Source organism: Opisthorchis viverrini (assembly GCF_000715545.1).
Source record: "Opisthorchis viverrini unplaced genomic scaffold opera_v5_290, whole genome shotgun sequence".
Classification (NCBI taxonomy): Eukaryota; Metazoa; Platyhelminthes; class Trematoda; order Opisthorchiida; family Opisthorchiidae; genus Opisthorchis; species Opisthorchis viverrini.
The window spans coordinates 164,610-190,740 of record NW_008751944.1 but is presented as its reverse complement, the minus strand read 5'-3'; the positions used below and the strand labels follow the sequence as shown (position 1 = coordinate 190,740).

At 42.8% G+C, this 26,131-nt stretch overlaps 1 protein-coding gene across 1 annotated transcript; it reads right to left on the bottom strand.

The window, feature by feature from the left end:
• Positions 1-19,673: 19,673 nt before the first annotated feature.
• Positions 19,674-24,177, bottom strand: T265_14885 (hypothetical protein; the record flags this gene model as incomplete). The annotated part of the gene is made up of 5 exons (XM_009175664.1): positions 19,674-19,809; positions 20,552-20,655; positions 21,339-21,426; positions 23,608-23,747; positions 23,998-24,177. 5 exons carry the CDS (start codon positions 24,169-24,171, stop codon positions 19,749-19,751), a joined length of 567 nt encoding a protein of 188 aa, XP_009173928.1.
• Between the last annotated feature and the right edge of the window lie 1,954 nt (positions 24,178-26,131).

Genomic DNA, 26,131 nt, shown 5'->3' with positions numbered 1-26,131 from the left:
TGTAATCCGAAGGTCGTTTAAACAACTTCTGACAAAACTGTAGCAACGTGCAGAGATTTTATGAGCCCGAATATAAACCACCAAATACTAAAACGTTATGTTAAAGATTGGTTCCGTATGGGAGAGAGTACTGTTTGTCCTCTATCCGCTGGCTCCATTCCGCAACCACAACTCAGTAGAAGTGTTATAGTGGGAATGAGTCTGTCTATGTTTCCTATAACTGACTGCAAAACTCTAGCCCGGGGCCTCGGTGACATAAAAGAATTCATTCGAAAGAAATGCAGCGTTTTTATTGTGAACAAGTGTGTAGGGGGTTACCTGTGTGTTGTGTAATTCAAGCGCAACCAAGACTGTTTGGTTGCATTCGGCCAATTGGTCGGTATCGCTTTGAATATATCCTCTGAGCCCTGGACACAGTCAGCGACACCAACTTGGTGCTTGAGCGTCTAACCGCCGACTGGCTTTTCTGCAGTAGAAGTTCTCTATTTTAAAATATCAAGGTGGGGCTGAGAGTTACACCTGTTTTCTTACTCCATCGATCTGGTGCCTCGGTTATAGGCGGTACAGACGAACCGGTGGCTGGAGCGGAAGAAGCGAGAGCAACAGCAAATTGAAGTTCACACTGCTTCGCCGCCTTTGTGACGTACCATTTAGGTGACCGTAGCTTGTTAGAGAGCCGCTCCCCCAATGAGACATTAGTCGGATGCTGCAAATCATCTGATAGATTCTTTTGATGATGATCGTGACAACCCAGTTTACGTGACCAGGACGACGATCTCGCGCGAGTACATGATTTCCATATTAAAACACGGCTTTCCTGTCACCGATTAGCGGCGCGTTGGTTGGTGCTGAGACAACACAGCGTTGCCGAAGCCTAGACAGGACGCTGGAGGTTGACTATCAGGAATGTTGAACGTTGCCATCTAGCTTGACACAATGTCCAATATTTCTGCCGCGATCCGGCTGTGCCAGCCAGTGGAACCATCAGCTTTCACATTTAACGCCAGATGAAAAAGTGAGGTCATAATACTACTGGTATCACAGCGTCGGAAGAAATTAAAAACTGCCGGGACATGCTGTGAATGCCGTTATCGGATAGAGTGGCCTCTGTGAGAATTATTGCTGAGAGCAGATACCATCATCGTCATCAGTAACGGCAATACCAAGTTGGAACATGGAGTATCACCAACGTACACTCATGTCAACTTATTTCCATAAAGCCCTATTGGTGAAAGAATATAAGAAAAGTCGTAAATCAGACACTTGTGGTGCACACACATCTGGCTCTCGGTCAGACAGTATGGACAGAGACCATTGGCAGGAATACCGCTGACGGGTTAAAGATCACGTCCTTCACTGAACCAAGCAAACCAGATAGCGTCACATTCACCCCGCCATGGAATTTACAGGGAATCAACAGCGCAAGGAGTTTACCTGACATCTTTTGATAATAGAGATAACGTTTATTCCCAACTACTGGGTGGCATATCGTCAGGCGTGATCATAATGTTACAAACAGAAGAAGAGCATAACTGCCGGGATTCGCCAGGGCTGATGGTTGTGCAGAAAATAAACAGCGTCATGAACAGCAAACATTAACCCATGTAGATGCGGTCACGCCTAAACCCGCATGAGTGGCGAAACACAGTTACTACGTAATCTCTGAAATGAGCAGATCTTTAAGATTTGAAAGTGGCGGGCGAAATGGAATGACGGAGGGCAACACAGGGGGCATCCTGCCTGACGCATGACAATTAAACTGCAAATTCCGGAAAATGAGGAACAAGAGCAGCGGATCTGGTGAAGCAGCAGAACTGGCCTGATCCGGTCGGCCAATTTGAACCAAAATCTAAAACCACCGCTGAAGCCTTATGGCCTTGTACGGGTGGGCTTATGGCTAGGGTCATAGAAAATATCATTAGAGACGATGAGGCGGAGAGATTAGCAATGCGGATAAACAGCAATCTCAGAGTCATCATGTACAGTGAAACTGTAGGAATTCATTGGTGTTGCTTTTGTAGTGGAGTCGGGTGTAAACGTTCCCTGGCAGAGTTAGTTGGTGTTAACACATAAGACATAGTGGGAACCGTAAAAAGGTTACTGACGTTGTGGGTAGCAACAATTGAAATTCCGCCGAGATCCCAGTAAACACGTCACCGCGGCACCACCGGTGGCGCCACCGGTGATCTCACCGGTGGCATGAGGTGGCAAATAGAGATGGCATGTTACGCTTTCCACCGATGGCCCCACCTGTGGCTAAAAGCGGCAACCCAAAAATTTCATGATATATTTAATCGGTGGTACTTTCAAACAAATCGGTTTCGAAAATTACTTCGTAACTAGGGCTCCAGTATCCAGAGTATCCCGTTACATTTGTTTTCAGAAGGCTTTTATGCAACAAATGCTATGTTTGGCTTGTATTCACCAACGGAATCAGTCGCAAAGCTAGCCACCTTTGGACACCGTTAGCCACCGGTGGCACTATGTTTACTGGGATGTTAAGAGTTAAACGGAAGGTTCAACAGACTAAAATGGACGCGTTTCGAGGCTGCTGGGGTCGGGTAAAGGGTGTCTCCGTAGTCGCAGGTGAACGAGGGAATAAGCCGGCACAGTCAAGGGTAAGGGGATGTTTGCGGGTATGTAACCACCTTGGGTATGGGGGTGTCGTGCCACTATGGCATCTACGAATTTCGGTTTCTGGACGGCTTTATGACGGACGATATATTTGGCCTGATTGGGCTGGAATGTGCAACTCCGTGAGCAGCGGGATTTTTCGGGTTGATCACGGGAACCCGCAGAGAGAGAGAGCAAGTTCGATGTAAGAGCACAGGCATTCATTTAGTCCTGATTGGGATCCCTTCGGTTATCGCTCACAAATCAGTTAGAGTGAATAACAGTCAAACATGTTGTCCGGAAAAGGAATTGCCGCAGATCAAACCTTGGGTAAGTGGCAATGGTATGGGTTCACTAAGATTTGCTGAGTTTTAGGAGGCATCAAATGGGATAGGGTCTATAAATTTGAGAAGAACTGAACGTTTACCCTAATTAGGATGGTATCAGCAGGCGATTAAATGGGACAGGGAAGGAGCAGATTTGCATGATGTAAATTAGCGACCAAGGACGCTTTAAGCTTGTTATTATTTGCTATTATAGTACGAGGGAACAAATCGGTACATGTATGCAGCGAGAGGTGTGGTAAGGAAATCAAACAAAGGGACTAACGAGGGTAGAAATTCTGAGATGGTGGACTTTATCTTCTGGAATTTATTTCATGTGTTGGACAATACCATAATCTAAGAGGTCAAGTGGGTTTAGAAGAAATAATCACCATTCCTCGATTTATTACTTATTCTCCCAGGAACTCTTTCTTTTAATTCCATTTTTCTGCCACCCCAATTTAGAAGAGAACAATAGTGCTCGTCTCGATGGGCAGAAATTTGGTATGTCTAACACCAGTGTCCTGGGCGTCGTAGCTTGCACTGCATCATGCAATCTTTGCGTAAAATGCGGTCTCTCCAGCCGATGACCCGCCTCCCAACCATCTCACTGGGATTTCGCCCGCTCCCGCCGATGCCAGCTGTACTTGTGTGGCATCGGCGATCGAAGATATGAAGAAGTCGTAGGCACACCGCCCGAAAGACCTAGTCTCGAAGCTATATATTTATACAGCCTGACCTGTAATTCGATTCACGCACCCCTTGAAACCCAATGAAATGCTTTTCCGAAGCCACAAGTGTACAAAGTCAAAAACGAAATCCTAGTCATTGAGGTATTCGCGTTCGTCTCATACGTCACACTTCTATCAGCGCTAAAGCAACTTCCTAGAAAGTACAGTTTTTCACAACCTCCTTGAATTCTCAAAATCATGGTTAAGGACTGAACGTCTAGCAGCATGCGTTCACTCTGTGGAGCAAAATTTAAACCCAAGGGCCAGTAATAGTGCTGCGCATCAACCTAATCCAAGGCGGAACAATCGTGCGGTGACACAGTACCGTATGAGTAACCTCACACGTCTGATTCATCATGTGACGGAGCAAAGGTCGGAAAGTACACACGCATTCCACGCCCACCCAGTGGCCAAGGCAACATGTGCACTCTGTACACAAGCGCACAGAAGGCCAGAGACAAAGAAACAACCGCTCGAGAACCGGTGTGGGCGAGCAGGAGTCCCTGGTTGTTTGAAAGCCGATCGGCCATCAAATACTATAAATACTACTCTGTATTTGCAATAATACACAGTTTTTGTGACCGCCTTCATGTCATCTTCTTTGACCCGGTAGCATTAGAGAAGGTGGAGAGACACAACAGTTGCGACGGGTTATCTTCGTTTCAAAACACAAACATGGCGGTCAGTTTCGAACAAATGCAACCCCTATTGTAAAAACAAAAAACGCAGTAATTCGCAAGTAAAATCTGAAAAGTATCAAGGTAACTTGATCGAGACGTTGTCGCAGAATTTGTAAAGCAGTCAATCGCAATATCATCCGCACCAGAAAACATTTCTCCACCGGAGACTCTGATGCAGAATATCAGTTGGTTCCATTATGATGCCCATTTTGGATTAACTTTTGAATTCTGGTTCCATAAATATGACGATATGTTTTATATTGATATGGTAATGTCCCGGAAAAAAAGAAAAATCGCTTCATGCTTCGATACGTGGGCTCTGCAGAGCACGAAAAGCTTTTGAGCTTCATTCTTCCGGAGAACAGTGCGGGTCCAAGGTTCGACGAAGTGGTCACAGTGTTGTCTCAAATATTTGTAGTATCCCCATCTATTTCCAACATTCGTTGCAAATGTTCTACGATGTGCAAAAAAGAAAATGAGGGCTGGGTTAGCTTTTCAAATTGTTTGAAGAGGGAATTAAGTGGTCAAATTTTCACAAAATGACAAGTGACCAAAACAAGTGCCCCATTCACGTCTGTGGTCTACGATCAACAAAAGAGGCGGATTTCCGTACTAATTTATTGAATAAAATCAAGCAGAACCCTGAAGTCACTCCAGCAGGTGGCTGTGGAATGCATAGGAATGGTGAATCTGAAACACGATACAGAGCTGATTTAACTTTCTAAATCCTCCGGTTTGGAAACTTGGATAGCGATCATGGGTCCTATCATGCAAGTATTTTGTCGCACGATCAATGTATGATTCATTGCGTAGGCATTCAAATACGTAAACACACAAGCTGTTTGCGGGCCGCGAGATATTGTCCTTTCGGTTCATTATCAGGGGATGTTCTGATCGGATGCATAACCGTAAGTTTTCTGAACCGTAGGTACTTTTGATGCATATTAGGATTCGGCGAGAAAACGTTATGACCATTTAGTAGCTTTAGAAAATCGAACAGGTTCCGTCTCAACACAATTAATGCTACTGATTCAGGTGAGGGTTTTTACAGGCTGTGTGTTCAATCGCATGGTTTGCATGACTCGCATCCGAGCGAATTTCCATTGTCCTTTTTATTAAGGTAGCAAAGAATATTTCTTTTTGTTTTAAAACAGCTAGGCTCTTAGGATGGAGGTCCATCTAAAGCCGTTTTCGTTCTCCGAAGTATCCCTATGATTAAACAACTGGCTATTTTTCTCAGACCTCGATATTGAAGTTTTGTACTCCATCCTGGAACAATTACCCTATAAAATACCCTTTATAATAGGATGCCAGAAAGTTAGGAAAATCGAATTTAACTAGAGTGGCTGTGACAGTGTTTGAGACTGACTTGCACCTTACCACAGTAGATGAGATTTTGTGACAAGGGAATAATTACGTTGACAGTTTTGATTATACTAATACTGTTTTATTAACATGCAACTTACAAAATAGCACTGTTGGAAGTAAATTCACAATGAAAAACGGCTGGCTTACTTTAAAGTTGATCTTTAGCACTCAAAGGAATAGAAAATCTTGTAAAACAGAAATCTTTCTATTGGAATAATCTCCATCTCCGGATGCCCGTTCGCCGTTTGCTCTTTTCCTTTCTTCAACGTACCAACGATCAAAGCTTCATCCAGTCGTGGAGTTCACTCGCCTGCAAAACTAGTCAATCAGTCATCTGCCATCCTTTCTCTGGAAATGCAAGTCTTGGGTATGTCACTACTCGAAATCAAACACATCCAGTACTAGCTCGAAAATGACAAATGCAGAAGCGCTTCCAACTGGATTTGTTTGGAAGATGCTGACATTAGGCCACAATCTGAACTGGGAAGTTCACCAAAATATATTTGAAAGTGAACCATTGTTAGAGGACAGGGCTTGAGCAAAGCTCACTGCGTGCAACAAATTAGTGTTGTTAACCTTTTTTGTGTGCCCTAGCAGTGCGATCGGAAAAATCAAACAAACTGAAGAAGAACGGTTGGTTAATGACATTTGTCCTCTGAGTATCCGGTGACACATCCAGCCCAGAGTTCAGTTGGGCTGTTGATCAACATTGCAAAACCCTTCAAGGTTAACCGCGTTTGGCTGAAATTCTTCACTATTCCGCCTCAGGTGAGACTCACTAGATAGGATGATCCCATGTTTTATGCCTCTCTCTGATCTAAATAAAATAACTGGTCATTGTCATCAATCTAAAAGGGCTGGATTTTAGGGGTGGTGTTATTCCGTTTCTTTTATTCTCATTGTGTAAAACGACAATCTCCGTTTTGTGCCTATACTACTTTTTTTGTTTTTAACCTTATCACAGACCGCCTCTACGACCGCCTCATCTTACGTCCAGCTTTAATCAGCACGTTGGTTTCGCTATCTCGTCCCTTGAATCAGTGTAAACTTTGGTGTCCTGTTTTCAGTTTCTAAACCGGTACACAGAAGCTATTGCAGTCTCACTAGTTAAGTACTAGTGATTGTTTCGAGCAATCACTTGGGCAACATTGAGTTGCGCGTAAAACCCCAAAAGTAAAATCGTCCAAATGCGGTATATGAATAGCATAGTAAAACAATAGAAACGTGGAAACGTCAAGTCGTGGATTAGGTCCGTTCCTATATCCCGTTTGGAATCAGCAATTGTTAAACCGGTGTGTTGAAGCTGGCATTCGTATACTTTCATTCGGTCAACGTGGCCCAACTTCTCGCTGAAAATAATCAGTAATATTTGCAGTCCCTTTATTGCTCGATTGCAAAGCCGACAAAATGATTCCACTATCCTGTTTGGTGACGTGCAACACAGCCTGCAGAAATGCACGTAGTAGTTGTTGATTCGGTAAACTTAAAGTAAGACTTGTGATCGAAATCATTTGATTTGATGTGAAACAGGACAAGAATTGAAAAGGCCTACTAGAGAATTCAAATCAGCATGCCATACAAGAACGCTGTCTTAAGATGCTTCAAGTGGATGCAGGAAATTGGGGCCTCAGTTCTTTTTGCATTGAAGAAAACTCGAAAAGTTTGTCTCCTAATCAATGAGAGCAAGGACCCATAGTATTCCGTCAGCTTGTAGACGAATTTAATTCAGTAAATGAAGTAAAAATGACTCAGTTTTACAGGATCTATGAAGTACGACACATTCCTAACGACCTCCACTTGTGGTCTAAAGCGCAGAGCAAACGGGTTGCCCAACTTCTGATCTATTGGCTCGATCTGTTGGCTCCCATAAAAGTTGTCAGATCATATCTAGAATATTGGGGCTGAGAAGCGGAACCATGACACTGATGGAGGCTTCACCAGTGTAGTATGCATGAGTGAGCACGTTACGTCTCCAAGAGTGCTGAAACAATTGGTAGTAGCATACCAGTGTGGTAACGACGGAAGACTAACTTGGAAACCAGCTTGAAGTCTCGCTTTTTATGTCTTTAAGCAACCAAATTCGTTGCACCAGACCGCCTCATATTTTAGTTGGCATGGCATACGAGATATCGAGATACATGTATAGACGTAACATACTACTCCTAAGGTTTCTGAACACCTTTGGAGAACCCACGACCGGTTTCGCACATCTTGGCGCAGCTCCCGAGTTTCAATTAACCGTATGTTCTACTTGAACCCGTATTGCCTACGATTGGCGAACTACACCTATTTACATGTCTGTTTGCTTTTGAAGGGAGAAAACCCTGAAAACAAGCTGAATAGTTCTCTTAAAAAGTATTACGGTATTTTGAGTATCCTACCAAGTGAGGCATGAGGCGGCCTAAGGCAGCACATTTCGTAGCTTGGGAACACCATAAAGAAGAGTTTCCGCTGGTTTCCAAGTAAGCAAATTTGGTTTTCACATGAGCAAGCCTTCCCAATTTTGTGCAGTTTGGGTTGAAGTAGAACACAAAGTTGACGGAAACTCAGAAAGTGCGCTCACGTGATGAGCCCAAAAAAAGGCAAAACGGGTTGTGGGTTGTCGAAGAGTCTTCAACAATTTATGGGTCGTGTGTTACATCTATACAACTGTGAGAATTTCTCCGAGCCCTTTTGAGAAAACTATATATCAACAGGTTCCACACCCTTTCCAACTGCTCAAGGTTTTGATGTCTTTGAGATTTTCAGGTTATTTTTTCAAGGATGGTAAGTGTTCGTACGAATGGACATTTCAGCAGAAAAGTTGAATGGAACGATCTCGGAGTTTGAACTAGATATCTCAATTGGGTAGCATAAAGACGTGGCCAACCATCGTTCGGGTTGCAGACTATGCTATTCACCCTTCCCCCACGGCTACCATCACAATCACAGTTGACATATACAAGCATATTTGTGCCTTTATTATAAGTTTGCCAGTACGACTGAACTGACCCGGTTCTTTAGAATTATTCTGGGTTCCAGCAGCTTGAATTAGCTCTAGCACCTCCAGGCGTCGGCTGCACTGATCGTCGTACAGGTTGGCAGGAAGTTCTCATCTTCTCTAGCATCCGAATGTGTCATGTCACAGAAAAATTGTACACAGACAGTCCAACAGGATTTAAGTTTTAGCATTGCAAAAAAGCATAAGGGCTTGCAACCGGAAGCGCCAATTTTCTTAGCGGTATATGGATTCCGCCTCTCCTCAACTGCACTCAGACTTTCTAAATCAAATCTTGACCAGACACATTAGACAATTAAAACCCACACTCACTACCTTCCAAATCGATTGGCCTCATTCACAGAACGAAAGCTTACATAAATTTGACCAAAACTTTCCACAATACCGCAGAGCATAGTGAAGGGTTGAACCAGCGCCTTAGCCTATATACTCAAGGATTCACCGACTGATACACAGGACCGAGACTTTAGCTCAATCTTCCCGGGTCGAGTCTGCCATTTTCGGTCAGTAGCTTTCATTAACCTGAAAGGCACGGGCAAAAAGGGTCCAGTACTGCCCTTTAAGTTCTGAGCGCGGTGCAATAAACTAGCCAACCCAAGCCTTCGACTAATAAGCCTTCTAAAAAACGGGTGCTGGTTGCAGCGTGAACAACAGTCGAAGGGAGCATATTGCACGCACCAACTACCCGAAATAAGAACTGATGCCTGACAAAGGTGTCCTCTCTGAACGTAAAAAATATTCTAGCCATGTCCTCACAGTGGTAATTTGAGTCAACGGTGTGTAACCTGTTGGCCAAGCCTCATCCAAACAGGGTTTAAATAAGTATCAGGTCCACAAGAAGACGAAGATACTCCAGGAAATATCGGACAAGCACTGCGAAAAGCGTTTCATGGTCAACTTATTTAAGTCCGGCAGCTCGTGGGATACGATCTATGAGAGTCGCGTCTCTCTGGTGTCCCGATTATGCAACTTGGTTTGTATATTCAGGAAATGGTCTGAGGTGAACCCCATGGAGTATTTGGAAGTCCCTGCGACTAATAAAGTGGGGGCTTCGCCGAATCGACCGTAGAACGGCGAATATCTCTTAATCCGATTGTTCACGGAGTAGTGAGAAAGACATGTTTCAAAAGAACCAGATACCCAGATACTTTTCAGTATCTATCCTCGTAATGTCTTCCGAACGAAATATGGACGCACTTTTCGTCATTAAGGGTAACGTGAAAGCCCGATGACCGCCGCTCTGAAGCGTCTAAATCCTTATGGAGGACACTGCCGTCTGAACCTCAGACATGCCGAATCAGCTGTGCATTCAGAATTAAAGATGACCACACTGCGACTGCCGCAGTGTTTGATGATTTTTTTCTCGTATTTCAGCATATCCCAAATATTTCCCTACCTAGCATGGAACATGCACCTACAAGACCGCCCAATCAATTAAGTTTGTACCAGGACTTCAAAGATTTGGGCACCCTATCGTACTGTCTGCTCGTTCTGTCCATAAATCCACTAATTTTTTCTAAGACAGTATCAAGGAGTCAGTATACTGGTGAATAAAAAGCCTTGCCGTGCACACGATACAGCATGCTGAATATCTTGAAAAACTAGCAAACTTACCAGTGGTGACGGATCCCTTGGCTTTGTTCAGAGGGACGCCTGCTGGGACGACAGAAAATTTCTTCCCATGCTGGTTGCGAATAAATGCTCCATTTTAAGCTCGCGCGTACAGCGCGGGCGTCATTATTGTTCATTAGTCCTGAGAATATGTCCGAATCCAACGCAGACGAAAACGCTCAAAGAACCCACCTTCTCCGGAAACTTTCGCACCGTCCCCAAGTAAATATCATGGCGGGTCCTTAGCAGTCATTAAAAATGTAAAATTCCGCGCCCAAACTAGACCTTGAGTACGTTCAGAAAAATTCTAGCAAAACGGCGACTGCCTGCGGGAGACTTAGGGTTTCGAACAAGCACAATCAAATGCTAAAACTTGATGTTAAACTTTGTTTCGTTCATACTAGGGTTTCAGGGGAATTAGCGGTTTGAGTCTACGGATATTGTCGTCCGCTCACTCGTTACTCTATTTCGTTCAGCTTGCGACGATCGTCGACCGGTGGAAAGGAAATAAAGTACGCTCAGGTGGCGGTTTTTGCTTACATAGATTGTTTTCAGATTCAGAACAGCGATAAGACAAAGGTGTGTTTATGAGTTGTCTGCCCGGGTCTGTTTACTCTGAGGAGACAGCGATGTATGGGAGAACCGACACGGGTGTAATAATTCGGGCTCTGAAAAGCCGCAGAGTTTAAACAATTTACTTTGCGTTGGAGCTGTGGTATTTGCGGCTTCGATTGACATCGCCCTTTATACGAATTTTTTTATTTTAATTTCTTTACTTTTTAATTTTTTTATTTCCTGCTTTTCAGTAATGATCAGTCAATTGTTCAGATAATTCAAACTCAAGCGCTCACTCAATGGTGATGGAAAAAACGAATCCAGAGGATTTCAAAAAGCTTGCTTACTTGACCCCCACGATTTTTTCCTCCCATATTGAGCAAGTCAGCGGCTGCAATTTCTTTTAGAAATGATGATGATGCTGCCACACCTGCGGACCACTGAACAAACTGACAGCTCCAGTGAGGAAACATGCAGTTTCGGTAGCTTTTCTAAATCTGATTACTCAACCAAACTATCCTACGCATCCAGACTACCTCCAGAGGTACACTTCATTCTTATTCATCTATTCATCTTTAAGCGAACTGCGTGACAAAGGTGTCAGAGGCGATATCTTCCAAAACGAGTTAGTATCACGATTTTATTGATTGTTCGAATACTGGAAGTTGTCGGCTTGTTTGGAAAAGATGGATGTGCGGCCGAAATATGTCGAGCAATGCGTCATTTCTTATGCATCCATGCAACAAGTACATAAGTGCGACTTGGAAGAGATGAGCAGAATGACCATAATGGAAGATTTGGATGCTATCTTGGTTAGATTGTTGGATGTGGTATTCAGCGAACGATCAACGTATGTCTTTACCCCGGCCAGAACTTTTCTTAAAGGAAACTATTCACAAGATTGCTGAAAACTCTCCGACAGTCCACTACCGGTTTCGCCCTCCCTGGGGTTTATCAGGTAGGCGAGTGAGTAGTTCCCTTTATGAAAATATACTGCGATTTTTCGAATATCGTGCCAAATGAAACAGGAGGCAGCCTTTAAGCAGCACATTCGATTGAAGAATATCACAAACGAAAGATTTAGTTGAGTTCCCCGTGAAAAAAAAACAAATTGGTTTTTAAATGAGTGTATCTGTCAAAAGGTTGTTTCTCTTTCGAGACTGCATTGCTTTACTCTGTTTGTCAGTCAGGAACATGCTACGTGCGCATTTTCTCCCTGCGTTCGCAGACCAACCAAATTGGTCAAAAGGCGAAAATAAAAGACCTATCCCATTCACAGATCTACCAAAGCTAATGAATGCAGGGTCAATTACCGCTTGATGTGCTGTATACTCTGCTGCCACACACTCGATTGTCACAGGGGATTTTGTAGAACAAACAGTTCAGTCTTGATTCAAGGAACCGTTTGCTGTAACTCCTGGAAACCCAAAACTTCTTTATGAGATGGCCGTCTTGGGGCGGGTTATTACTAATAACACATTTACATTTAACCAATTATTTTGTTCTCATTTGACCAAGCAGTGTGCTGTCGTAAGCACGACACCATTGGTGATTTGGTATGTCGTTCAGGTACGGCTCAGGTGCCATGGGGGTAGGTGGTGAAACTGAGTATTATTGGACGCGGTCAGTTATCCGGTATTTAAGCCTCAGCAAATTCAGGGCTGCAACCGTTAGCCTCGTCCGTTTTAAAAAGTGTTTGAAGGAAGCCAACGAATTCGCACTACTTTTCTTCTACGTTGGCACCATTGGTCCACTGGAGCCACCGATGCCAAGCTTTATGCGCCACATTCACCACCATTCGGCACTGATGGTGCCACCGTGGCGTATTTACTGGTTTTTCAGGTAGATTGGCGCTAGAGATTAAGGCAGATTATTTTTTTCTGTTGGTTCGAGCATACAAAGCAACAAAGTGCAACAATTTGTAAGCCGAATTTCTTGTTCGATCCAAAATGTTTTTGGAGAAACGAGCATCTGCCGGCTACGGATTGGCGTGTTTATATCTCAGAACCCGTTTGCTGCGGCTCTCAGTATTCGCACAATGGAGTCGAAATTTCGAAAGTCATAACGTGTCCCTGATGGACCGAAGCTATCGTGCAACTGAGCTGGGAGTAACAGTCAAAACTTTTAAGCTCGAGTTAAGTATCCTGGGGTCTCAGCGATGCTAGGAAACTATCCCACAAGACTTTTCAGCCAGGGGCACGGTTGCTCCTGTGAAAAATGGAATTTGGTGAGCTGCAAAATAGGAGAGTAGATTAAAACGGTTTCTGGTTTGAGCACATGCGCAATAAAATGCTATATTTTGGCTTAGACAGTTTTACTCTAATTGTAAAGGGTTTATAGCTGAGAGCATCGTGCGGATAATGGGCACCCTTTGCTGCCTAAATAGATACTAACATTCCGAGACGTGTAGAACATTTATCCAATGGTAAAATATCTCTCCAAAATTAGTCCACCAATCCAGAGGATAAAACGTAGAAGGAAAAAGGGTTTTCCAATATATAGCGATACCGTTTATATATGAATTTCTGTTGCTGTTGCCCCCAGTAGACCAGATGAGGAAGTCCACTGAAGTTTGTCATCTATCACGTAAAATGGCTAATACATCGCTTCCTCGTAACGAAAATTCGTCAACCAGATTAAGAATTCATATTATTTTGTGGTTTGCGTTTATTCACTGGCAATAAAGGCCATGCTCATTAGACAATTGACTTTCAACTAAATTGTCGGAGTGATGATGTAGACATTGTGAGCATTGGCCAAGTGCACATAATCCATTTCCTGTTTTGTGTAAATTCTCCAACAAATGCACCACGCCTAGTTGATGAGACTAAAGAAGTGTGAAATCGGCCGTGGGCTCGCGAAATGTTTTCGTTATCCGCAAGAGTTGTACACCATCAAGAAATCACATGAACTTGTTGTTCCGTCGAATTTGGTATTGAATTTGGCCAGTCCGGCTAGATAGTAACAGCCGACTGGCTACGGGGATAATATTTTGTCACATCCTCTCTGGTTGCCAGACATGTGCAAGCAAAATCATATGGGTCCGAGAACTCTCAGAATGATGGTATCAACCTTCGTTTTGCACTACTACTCATTGGGCCCTTCCTGAAGAAACTATCACCGAACTCGCAAAACCCAAATATGTATGACTTGAATTATTTGAAAAAAAACGTCAAAGGAGTTCAAAATAGACCTGTCACAATGGTTATTTCACATCTGTTGGCAAATGTTGCCCGCTGACCTATAAAAATATTGCTGTCTGTTTCACCATGTTACAAGGACTGGAGTAATCAGTTTAAACAGTCAAACGATGTGCGTGATAACAACGACGTTAACCATAACACACATTTTTCGACGGTTAGATGAGAATCCCCCCAAAAAACGCACCAGTGCACGTATATCTCAGCACACCGTCTCGGACTTGTAACCAGGAGAGATGCTCTTGTATTTTCTGGCCGGGTGTTTTCGGAAGCAGGCGAATATTTTTGAAAACGAATCTCAGGAAAGACAGATTTATCACGTTGATATGAAATCGTTCCAGGTGCTTATCATCGTTGGGTACGGCTGGTAGCCAACTAAGACATTCGAACAGCAAATTGGAACCACTTACACGAACTATCGCCAACTATTTACGAAGCGTACAGAGGAAGCGTAGTTTCGACGACTTTCAACGCACATCTGTGAAAGAACAACGGATATCAGGGATTCCTGTTCATCTACCTTCGTGATACTCTGACACTTATTGCACTCCAATAAAGGCGCACCCTCCGTTGACTGTGTTTCGCTTTTAGTCAGGAATTATTAAAATTCCTAAAATTCGGAATTATAACAGCATTACCTATGGTTGCAGACCCCCATCCTGACCGCGGTGTCCTTGCGAAAACACATGACACAATTCCAAATTCATTTATATCTGGAAATACAGGCTGCCTCTTAAGAGAAGAGCTCTCAAAAGGCGGGTTGCCCAGTCACTGCTAGAAAACAATTTTTGTGCAAATACAATGATGTATACAATGACAAGTTGCTTTGAAAGAAATGTGCTTACAGTAGATCAGATGTTTCCTCAGCTGTTCGACCAATTTGGCGATTGCTTGCACACTTTGCCTCACGAGTAGTGAGAAATCTGCCGGCGAGTGGTTGCGTTGCTATATCCTTCTTACCAGCCTGCGTTTATGTACTGATTCAAAGTGAATCGGATATAACTTGATGTGATCTGCTGATCGGTACGCACTCCAGTCACACTGGAATCTGATTCACAAGTACTTAATGCACACCAGTGATCAATATTTCGATACATTGTCAACAGGAACGGAAATCCGCTGGTAGTGCCTTTAGATCAACATGTGGCACCATTTTAGAACAAAACGGTCGAGAGTCCAACTGTTCAAGCTGAAGTTCTTCCACACTTTTGGATTGGTCCTGTTTGATGAGGCTTTGCTCTTCATGAAAATCTTCTGAGTGAGCAGGCTTTAACTACCTGTCTGCTCAGATGGCCTTTGGACGCCGTCCAAATTAGGCTGCTCCAGGGTACTCTGATCGTCACCGGTCTTATGGAGCGTCAAAGGCACAACTCAACCGAAAGATAGTGACAACATCGGTCAAAGAATTAAAAAACGGACATCGAATTATTGAAGGACTTCAGGGTGTTTGAAGTTCCTTTTGGACTAAACTGCTTACGCATCGTCAGGGCTACCTCTGTGGAAATCAACTAAGTAGTGGATCATTGCTCAGGGGTGGGAGTCAAAGAGCAGCGTGTTGTAGAATTCCCAAATACAACTGAGGCAAGTCATTTTCTACGCTACGGTTGTCTGTTTTCTGATTGGTTGTTGAAATAATCATACAATGCATATGTAGTCAAAATCACTTAACAAGCATTTACCAATACAAACTGTACGCTCTGTTGCTTGTCGTATGCAAAAATAATTTAAACGCTTTATTCGGGTGAATCAATCCGATAGCACTCCGGTGCAGTCCTGTTTACGTCAGTCAGTTTACGACCGAGCCATGAGCAAAACAGTTTCTCGGGGTAACGCTCAAAGCAAGCTTTCCCAAGGGGCGGTCACTTCCAAGAAGAGCGCGATTTTAGACCCTACCAGTGTCGCTGTGTGGGGTCAATTCGACGGTGCACTGTGTGCAATAGTCTTATTTCATCTCATAAATTTTGGTTTAATTCTTGGAAGATTGTTTTCAAGTTCTCCATTCTCCCGCTTCTTGGTTGTTTGTGCAATATTGTCTCACAGATAAGAATATAAGAGTAGACCTCAATATCTTCTGTGAATCCGATGACAAAAAGCACTAGACAGAATAACCATTCACAAAGTGTTTTAGAAAGCGGATTTAAAGTGACTATGCAGTTTAGGTATTTCAGAAATGCGTGTTAATTAGTGGGGTGCAGATATGTTTTGTCGGTGCTCAAGAACTTTCAGTACAAGGCCGAGTACGAAACCTTGATGACACAACCTGCTATTTATGTAGGTTGAAAAATGCTACACAGCCTGCTTCCGGTTTTTTACTTCCTACAACCCTAGCGAAAGGTCCATTGCATCTAGCTCTGATGAGCCATGCAGCCAGAAGTCCTGTTCAAAGGTTTCGCGAAAGCTGATATTCGATTATCGTCAGAATCCGGTTGTTAAACACTTCCAATCGATACCGGCCCATCCAGGATCGCAATCCCGAGGCCTGTTTGCAGGATCCCCAGATTGTTCTTGGTCGAAGCTGACCACTGGTAGTGCTTTTCTTTTGTTCTTGTTGCTGGGTGATTGTGTTGTGTTAAATATTGCTTGATCAGATGACCCCAGATTAATCTCCCAAAAGGAAAATTGGCAGCCCATTACTGAAATTGGACTATTGTCGGTGCAAATTCTGATTGATATTCTACTAATCCGACTGACCTGATGGATTATGATTTATTCGGGTGAGTGATAAGTAGAGGGAGGTTGAAGGAATTTTTACTCTGTTTTTATTATTAATTTTGGAAAATATTCGATGAACGTGTACAGATCTCAGATGTTCCACATGGTGTACTAGTAAAAGGAAGAAGGCCTTCATTGCGGAGGTATTTATTAGAAAATGCCAACCGAACAGTTACAGATTGTTGGACAGGGAAGCAAAATTCTCATATGCATTTTGTTTACAAAAGCTGAATATCCATCCTCTCTTTAAACGCGTCTTCCTCAACCTTGCTGGATATTCATTGACTGTTGCTCAAATCCAAGCAAATGCCACAAAGCGACTCTACAATCTCCGCAAGAAATCTCCGTTTTCAAGAGACGCAAAGCAAATTTACAAGAAAAAACATACTACCCGCATGCCTTCCCCATCAGCAGTATCAAAATTACCCTGGTTGCCATTTCCGATGTGATGGGCCACATCGAACTAGGATGATGCCCACTCACGCACAATGGGTATTGTATGATACAACTTGTTCTGAACCGCGTATGCGTCCACCTGAACGCTCTTAGGCCAGTGTAAACCTGAAGGAATGAGAAACTAGGAAGGGGCCTTTGAACACAGTGAGTCAGGTAATGGTGATAATTTCGAACAAAAAACCGCAACGTTCCTCAACTAATCTCATTTGATTGCAATTTTGGTTTTGATGGAAGGCTCAACTAAGTTCGGGCAAGTTCCTTGTTTAAGATGCTTCTCTTTAGCTGAATGTTCTACACAAGGTTGCCTAATGTTTTAGTTAGTTTGATATGCGCAATGTCGAGATAATTTTTTTTCAGTAGCCCAATAAGTGACACGACAAGTCTGGAAAATTCCGATTGTTCTGAGTGCCACTGAACGGCGCCATGAATCGGTCATTCCGTCGAATGTAGTGATCAACCAAGTCCATCGGGCTATGTAATGGCACTACTCTGGCTATCGGAATAACCTTATATCCTATGTCCTCTATGGTTTCGAGATATGTGCAAAGATAATCATATAGGCCCTGGAGCGCTCCGGATGACAGTTTGATGGTAAAAGCCTTCCGTTCGCACTCCCACTCCAAAATTGAAAAGTTCATGAGTTTGCAAACATTTCACTGAAAATTGTCAAAAGATTTTAAAGTAGACCGATCATAATGGTTGCTTCACATCTGTTGGCAATTGTTAAAAGCTGACCTATTAAAATATTGCTGTCTGTTTCACCGTGCTGCAAGGCGTGGAGTAATCGGTTCGAATAGTCAATCAGTTTGTGTGATAGCAATGCCATTAACCAACACACGCACTTTCAATGGTGGAATGAGAAAGTTCTCCTTCCCATTGTTACTTCCGTTTTTGTTGCTAAGTAATGGTGGTCAGTTAGTTATTGCTTCAGTTATGTTTCTACCTCGCATCACACTCAGCATATAACGGGAGCGATTTCAACTGGATTTAGCTGAATGACCCTTCAACTCTAATTTTACTCGCAAAGAAGTCTTTGTAGATACATACATACTATTTCGTGTTGCTATACGAAACGAGCATAATAGAGATTCGGGGACTGTCTGACAAGCCCCAAGGAAGGTGAGGTGGCCGTTGGCTTCAGAGAACCTTCATAGACCACATGAGTAGTCTTGGAAGAGACATGTTTTTTGTTTTTTAATAACCTGCAAGTTGGCACATTTGTTCAATTACCGTGGTCCACTTTGTCAATCCAAGTGGGACTTGTCTGGATATTACGACATCTTAGTTATTCCAATTTTTCTCTATATCTTGGGTGTTGTGATCCAGCTGTTAACATGAAACTATCGTGGCAGTCACGCAGTCTAGTTTTAGTAAACGTTTCCTTCTTTTCTACGTGTATGTCACTTCAACAAGTGGCTCGATCAGTGGGTTGTGAAATCGAAAAGCTATGCTTGGTGCGTCGTACAATGGAATTCGGAGTCCCACATTTTCGTGGGCCTTAGAGTGCTGAGCAAATCAGGATCGTATATAGTCCGGAAGGCAGTGTGTGAATGCACATTCATTTTAAAACAAATCAAACGGTTACTTGCCAGGTGTTTTTCACCATTATTGACCTGACATGGTACCGAATGACAGCTGAGTCGAGATCACAGTTTATGGAACAAGTTTGACAAAAACACGATTTATGAGGTTGCAGAATAGTCTTGGAACTCATCAGGTTCGCGCAGTCCTCAGCTGCCATCAGTGTTACTTTCAACCCGTACACTCAGTTGTAGACAGATGATGAGGTGCGAGCATCTGAAAATTAACTTGGTTTTAACCGAATTTTTCTGACTTTGAGCTCGGGACGGCTCGGCCATTAAGGCGTGAACTTTCTGACCGGAAGGTTACTATTTGAGGGCCCCTCTTCGTATCTCGAATGCTTCCCTCTAGACTTGGACAAGATGGCAGTACCTAAGCTTTGCGTTACTTTGTGTGAGACAGGAAGTAAGCACCGATCAGTTTTGTCCAATCGCACTGTGCACAGCTGCTCATGGCCAAATGACATCTTCACCAAAGATTGGCTTCAGTGACAAGGTGAAATCTGAATTGAAGTTTGTTGCTTATTTTATTGTAAATCTACCGTTTGGGCCGCTGTCAGCTGGATACGCTCCACAAAGAACGTGCCTTGTTTCAGTTGACCAGATAGTTGGGATATTCCCCCATTTTGTACAATATTGTGCGTGTTCTAGAATTTTTAACTGGGAAAAACCAGGTGACTTGTCCCCACACAACCCACTCTTTGTTGTTCATTTCACAATTCCACTTTTTCCATCATAAATAGCGCGAAGGTGGACTGCGACTAGGCGTATGACAGCGATGAAAAAAGGCCAGTCTACTTTATAAATTTCAATTGTGGCGCGAAAAAAACCAAGGAATTAAGGCCCAGAACATTGCAGTTGTATATTTTTCGAAAATGATTCGTTCGAAGTTACCAACAAGACTAACGAGTTTCCAGATTTCTAAGGAATGCAATCTTCCTCCGTCCCAATTTCATAAATCGGACGATCTTTGTCGGGTTGGCTATTAAAGTTAACGGAAAATTATTTGTACAGAATTAAGGACAGATTGCTTCGAAATGGAAGGATTTATGTAAGGTCCTTCTTGGCCATTTACTAAAAGCGTTCTATGGCATTAAGAGAGGACTATGGAAAGAGAAGAGGCCTTTTCTGTCAATCAATCGGACACATGAATCTCATTGTATTCAACCATACAGAACAACAATGTCTGAGTGGACTAAAACTGAGTGGACTGAGAATAATCCCCTATTTGCTTGTCCTTTGAGGAGCAAGTCAGCACGTGACCAGGTGATGGGGATACTGTGATTGGAAGATAACTGGAGCGATAGCTTATCCAAGCGGGCATTATTCACCTTGCCGCTCGTGAACTTGGGGTTAAGCTCATTGTTTTAAACGTTCCGCTACTAATCTGGGTGGCATCCGTCGCTGATAGTATTGTGCCAATGCGATGAACTGACCGGGCAGCAGTACCGCGAGGAACTACCACACCACTATGCACCAATGATTGACGACGAGACGTATGAAACAAAACTGTCAAACACAGTGGACTATTCTGCAGTAGTGTGCGGTTTCAGAGAATGCTCACACAACACCTTAGACGGACGCCATTCATGTCTAGATTTTGGTGTCATTCTTTTACATTTTCCCCTCAGCTGTCCACGAGGAACTCTAAGAAAAACAGTAAAAAACAAAGAAGAGCTCTACAACGCCATGATTTTGCTTACACGCGAATGACCACAACTTACTATGGTGCGTAGAAGCATATCGTTACGAAGTTCGCCGATGAAACTGGATTGTCTCTGCAGTTTCCAACGGCACAACCGACATGTGTAACTCGGTCACTGAGAGCCTACAAGCCGAAGACGGTAGTGTGAGGAAATTTTGGAACACAAATCAAGATAATACTGTTGTTACAACCACTGGTATGTAACTGTCTTCAAATGAGAAATTGTGTGACAGAATATATAGTCAAGCTGATTAGCAGTACTCATATGCTAAGCGACTTAACTGCTCATTGTTAGACTTACTTGCTAGATCAGCTGATGGTGCGCAAAAAGAGGCTTATGTATTTTTACCACAAATATGATCTCAGCTCCAGCCACATTGGCAGTGAATAACTAAAGGCAGTTCTCTCATATTCCCCCATTTCACACTATCAACCCTCTCATCACTATCGTGAACACCATCGTCGCTCTCATTCCGATGGTACTCAAGGAGAAGTTCAGCACCGTGGAAATGGGGGCCTCATCGCAAACCACAAGGTCGTTTAATAACGACTGTATGGTATAAACCAGAGAGAAACAGTTCTTGAAACTCATAGATATTGTACTTTACTATGCAGGCAACTTCGTCCAGTCCTCTGAGAAATGATGGAAACTGACAGAGGCAGATGATCCTAGTGAAGTGGACTGCTTTTCATACTTTTAGTCTGTATTGGATGACTGCTGAAAATTGATCACAGATCGGTCAGACGAACGAGTGAAACCATTACAGTTGTTTCGGGTCTAAAAAATCTATGGGTACATTACTTACCATTCTGAAATCACGACAGGGGCATCTATTGCAGTAATTTGTGTTGAAGTCGAGTCTTTTATATTCACTGAACCATCTAGCGAATACGCTGTGTGAACGGAAAAGTAAATTTTTGTCACACGGTTGCGTATTTTCTCGAATTCCAAACTTAAAGGAACACAGGTATTTAACGATTATCTGAAATATCCGGATGTTCTTTTGCATGATCCACCAACCATCTCGACAAATACACTGATTTGCATATCAGAGTGTTCAGCAGTAAAAATGAATCAACCATATTTTTTAATAAATATCAGTAATTGAATAGTCTTGTTAGAAAGCCTTGGTTAGAAATAAGCTGTTTTTGCGTTGGTCTACCGTTTATGAGGGTGATTTTTCGGATTGTTTACGATACTGCTGTATTCATTAGGGCAGCTTGAAGAAACAGTATTTTCAATAAGGCGGCACAATTGTCCGCCACTTAACGTGTTTAAATAACAACAAAACTGATTCTTTGGGAACCTGCTAGAAATGGCAGATGAGTGGTTGCCACACGTTTGTCCATTTAAAGAATGCTTGTCCGCGTAGTTAACCTAAGGTGGTGGAATTAATCGCAACACTTTAAAGCGCAGCATCTTACATTTCCCGGATTTCTTCTCATCCGATCAGAGGAAACTGCTGATCAACACTGGGGGCGAAATGGACCAATTGGTTAGAGCGCGAATTTACTGACCGTGGTTCGTACCCGACCTCTGCCTCTCAACTTCCCCTGTCTAGGCTTGGGCGACTTGGCAGTTTCCCAGCCCTCCTGTCTCATTCATGTGGCTGATCAACACTAAATGGTGTTTTTTAGATGTGCCAAAAGTTTATCTGGCTTAGGGGCTGTAACTTCACCTGAGCATGTTCGAATGGAAAAGAGTACAGTGGTACACGCGACCATTTGTCATGTTCAAAGACCAATTTACTGTCAAAAATTCAGTCTGCACTTTATTGCACAACGGTCCCTAGCCAGACCAGGTGATTACTTTGGTTTTAGGGAAGTGAAAAGTGTTCCTCTGTATAAAGAAAATGCATAACGCAATTGCAGGAAAACCGAGGAACAAAATATCTCTATAACCATGGTTTTCACATCATTGTTGAAATCTTGGCGATTGTGTTGAAACAACGAAACACAGGATGTCCAGTGAGATAAGGATTTATGAATGATAATTATAAGTAATGAATAATTAATAAAGTATTTACTAATACTACTCGGTAATTAATCAATTGCGTTTCTTTAAAAAGTTTGCAGCTGCAGGAATTACGCGATTTCGTTCAGTGTCACGGCTGATTCTTACTTGTAGTAAGTATAGTATGTTTATATCCGCCATAATTTACCTTCGTGTTGTGAAGCCACCATCCTAGAAATACCGCTGATACCTACCTCTTGAAAGATGATTTTTTGTGATGATACTTATGAAACCAGCCCACCTGCAAGAAGAGACCAAAAGCCTATTTCCTCTTGTTTCTTCCTGACTCGTGAATTTAATTGTTCTGCATGTCTCAGCTGATGTTAACAGTACACTGTACTCCAGTGGGATACCTTTCAAACACTGTGGCCACAAAAAGAAAGCAAATGCAAGTTTTTCTCAAGAAGAAACTGACAAATTTATTGACCAACTACTTAGAGGCCGGGACATATCTTCTAAACAGTTTTTCAGCAGCATATCTGATATGTGGCTCAACATGTTGGAACTGAGCTTAACTCTCATCCTCTCTGTGAACAGCATTTAGTTCGTACTATTGAATAAAACGTGCATTTATGGTTTGCATGATATCGACTTCGATGGACGCTGTTTGAAAGTTGTGTGCGGTCGTTGGTAATCGGTAATCGACGTGATCGTTCTAGGAAGGACGAGCACATAGCATGGAAAGCTACATTTCAGCGGTCCCGTTGTTACCATTTATTCAAGTCTAAATCGCGATATCTCACCATTCCTCAAAACACATGCATTGCTTATACATCTCGATTTTTTGAAGCATAACGTATGTGGGATAGACCAGAATGGTGTTCTGGTTGTAATATATAAAAAGCAATGCTAATTAATGGTAATAATAGGCAATTTGAACTCCTAAAGACGTTTTGTGTTAACACCATTATAGGTGTTAATCTCATTCAGGACAATTGGGAATACTCGCGGAATGTCTTTTTGGATAAACTCATATTATAATATAGTGTACCTGGCGTTTCAAGGTTTACAGCAGTGCATGTCATTTCTCACCGTGCTAAAACTTAGACACGTTTACTTACTTTTTCGCCACATTACCCGTGGTTGCAGCTTGACCAACGCTGGAGAACCTCGTAGTTGTTCGTTCATTCATGGGAGCTTCATCGAGCGTGCACTTGCTTGCGTGTAGCTGAGCCTGTCTTTGAAGAGTGGCATCCCATATCTAGAATGAAGGACCACAGAACAAGGCCGCCGTAGATTTTACCCTAGGTAGTCACTGATTAGACTACAACCAAGCATTCGGAAGAAGAGACATTTGTACAGGAAACACTGTTCTGAAGACCGGATGTATTACACCACTACCACTTAGTCTGGAGCCGAAAAGAAATTCTATTATGATTCGGCTGTGCAATCTTTCTGAGGTGCAACACGCTCACCCCGTATGGTAGTGAACCAAAGTGTTACCTACTTACCAATGGCTTCAGACTCTTCGGAGGAGGTAGGCCAGGTACAATACACCTGCTTACATTTGCTCTGGCTTCGTTATGCTGTTCAAGCATAGTGGTTACCCACGTTGCAGTTGTTTGACCATTGACCTCTGAAGAGAGCACGACAATGGATAAAAGGCACAGTTGAAGAACACTCATAGTGCGATCACAATATGTAGGCTACTTGAGAGTATTGAATCGTGTGTCCGCACTTATATATATATAATATGCACACCAGGGATTATCAATTGATCAAACAAAGTTGGATTAAGTCCTGATCAGATGGCCTCAGAGTAATCTCCATAGAATAAACTTTGCAACGCTTTATTGAAATTGAAATATACTAGTTAGTTTCACTGCAGATTTGAGTGACGTATTACTAATCCCCATGACCTGAGGGTGATGTCCAACAAGAGAGTGGTTGCAGGAATTTGTGATCTGGTTACTAATAACGAGTGATAGTGTTTGATTGTGGGCTAGTAGCCAGTTCCGGGTTGATCGGCCACATCAAATAGGGCTGGTGAAAGTCAGTGCACAATGGGTAGTGAAGGTTACCGTTGGTTCTGAAACAGATGTGTTTCCACCTGAACGCTACTTACCCCGTGTGAATCCGAGGGAACGGGAAATTAGGAGGTGGGTCTTGGAACACAGTTTGCCGCATAATGTCGCAAAGTATCGATAAAACTGCAGTACTCTAACCAACTCTCATTCGTATACTAATTTGGTTTTAATGAAATAGCCTATTGATCTCAGCTGAATATCTCCTTTGCGTTCTTCATCAGCTGAACGCTCAACATAAGGCGGCTACATTTATAAGTTGGTACGAAATTTGAGATATCGAGATGTAACTTTTACTGAGCCGACTTGTGAATAGAGTGTTAGGTGCAGAATATTGTGATTGTTGTAACTCCAACAGAACGGTGGAAATGCATTGCAGGCATCTGTATCGTTCTTATTTCAAAGTCCAGTACGCTTCACTCTCCACGATTGATAATCCTCAACAAACATACACACTGAGTTCTACGACCTTGCGGTCCGACCATTTTTACCGGGAATTCAAAAGATTTCTAAGTGATGACCGGTCGTGGTTTTTGGACGAATTTTTACAACCTTATGATTTCTAAGTGATGACCGGTCGTGGGTTGTCGACGAATTTTTAACAACCTTATGAGTAATGTATTATGTTGTTTCTAATCGGTTTGTCACTTGCAGTGCACACGAATCTACAGCAAGTCCCCTTCCATTATCGGGGCCTGTCGGTTTGAGCGCACGGTTTGCGTGGTTCCTCTCACTCTTGTGCCAGTTATGGAATTCCGATTGCATTTCAATTTGAATGAGACGACGTTGCCTGCAGTCAATTAAAACAGCATATGTTTACATAATTCGAGCGAGGTAGTTTCTAACCACAAACAAGTGATGATCCTACCATGAGCTTTTTCAAGAGACTTTTGGAAGTCAACACACCAGGATAGCCATGAAAGCATAGTCCCAAGCGAAATCAGTGATGCAACTTGACTTCGAGATCTGACAAAGTCTTTGTAGCATATTTGGGTCGGTCGATTTACATACGTAAAATGCTCGATAACTTCCACCAAGTGAACATACAACTAACCAAAGGAGGTCATCATAATAAGAGAAAATACACCTTCAGAGGATTTACCCATTGAACTATCCCCATTTCATTTCACTACTGGCACTAGGTAGTGTTCTGACTCCAGTCGAATGAACCATTACATACGCTTTGAATGTGATGGATAATTCTACCCACTTGGAGAATTCAATGAGTGATCCCCAGAGTCATTCACGAGAAGGCAGTTTTATAAGAAATGTTCGCCTGTTGGGATAGACCACAACAGTGTCTGAGATATCCAAGACGCAGCATGACAAGTGGAAATTATTTGCTCCCTGTGACCTCCTCTCAGAGAATGTGACTGCATCGAAACAAAGGACACTTTATCTAGACAGCCATCTATCTAGCCTTGGTCCGGGTCTACATGTCACCGAACCGGATGATCCTGAATAGACCAACTACCTCGGGTCAGTTCTCTAATTTGGAACTATCAGAACTCTCCAAACGAAAGAGATCAACAGCATTTGCGGCAATTGAGCGTTCCTATTC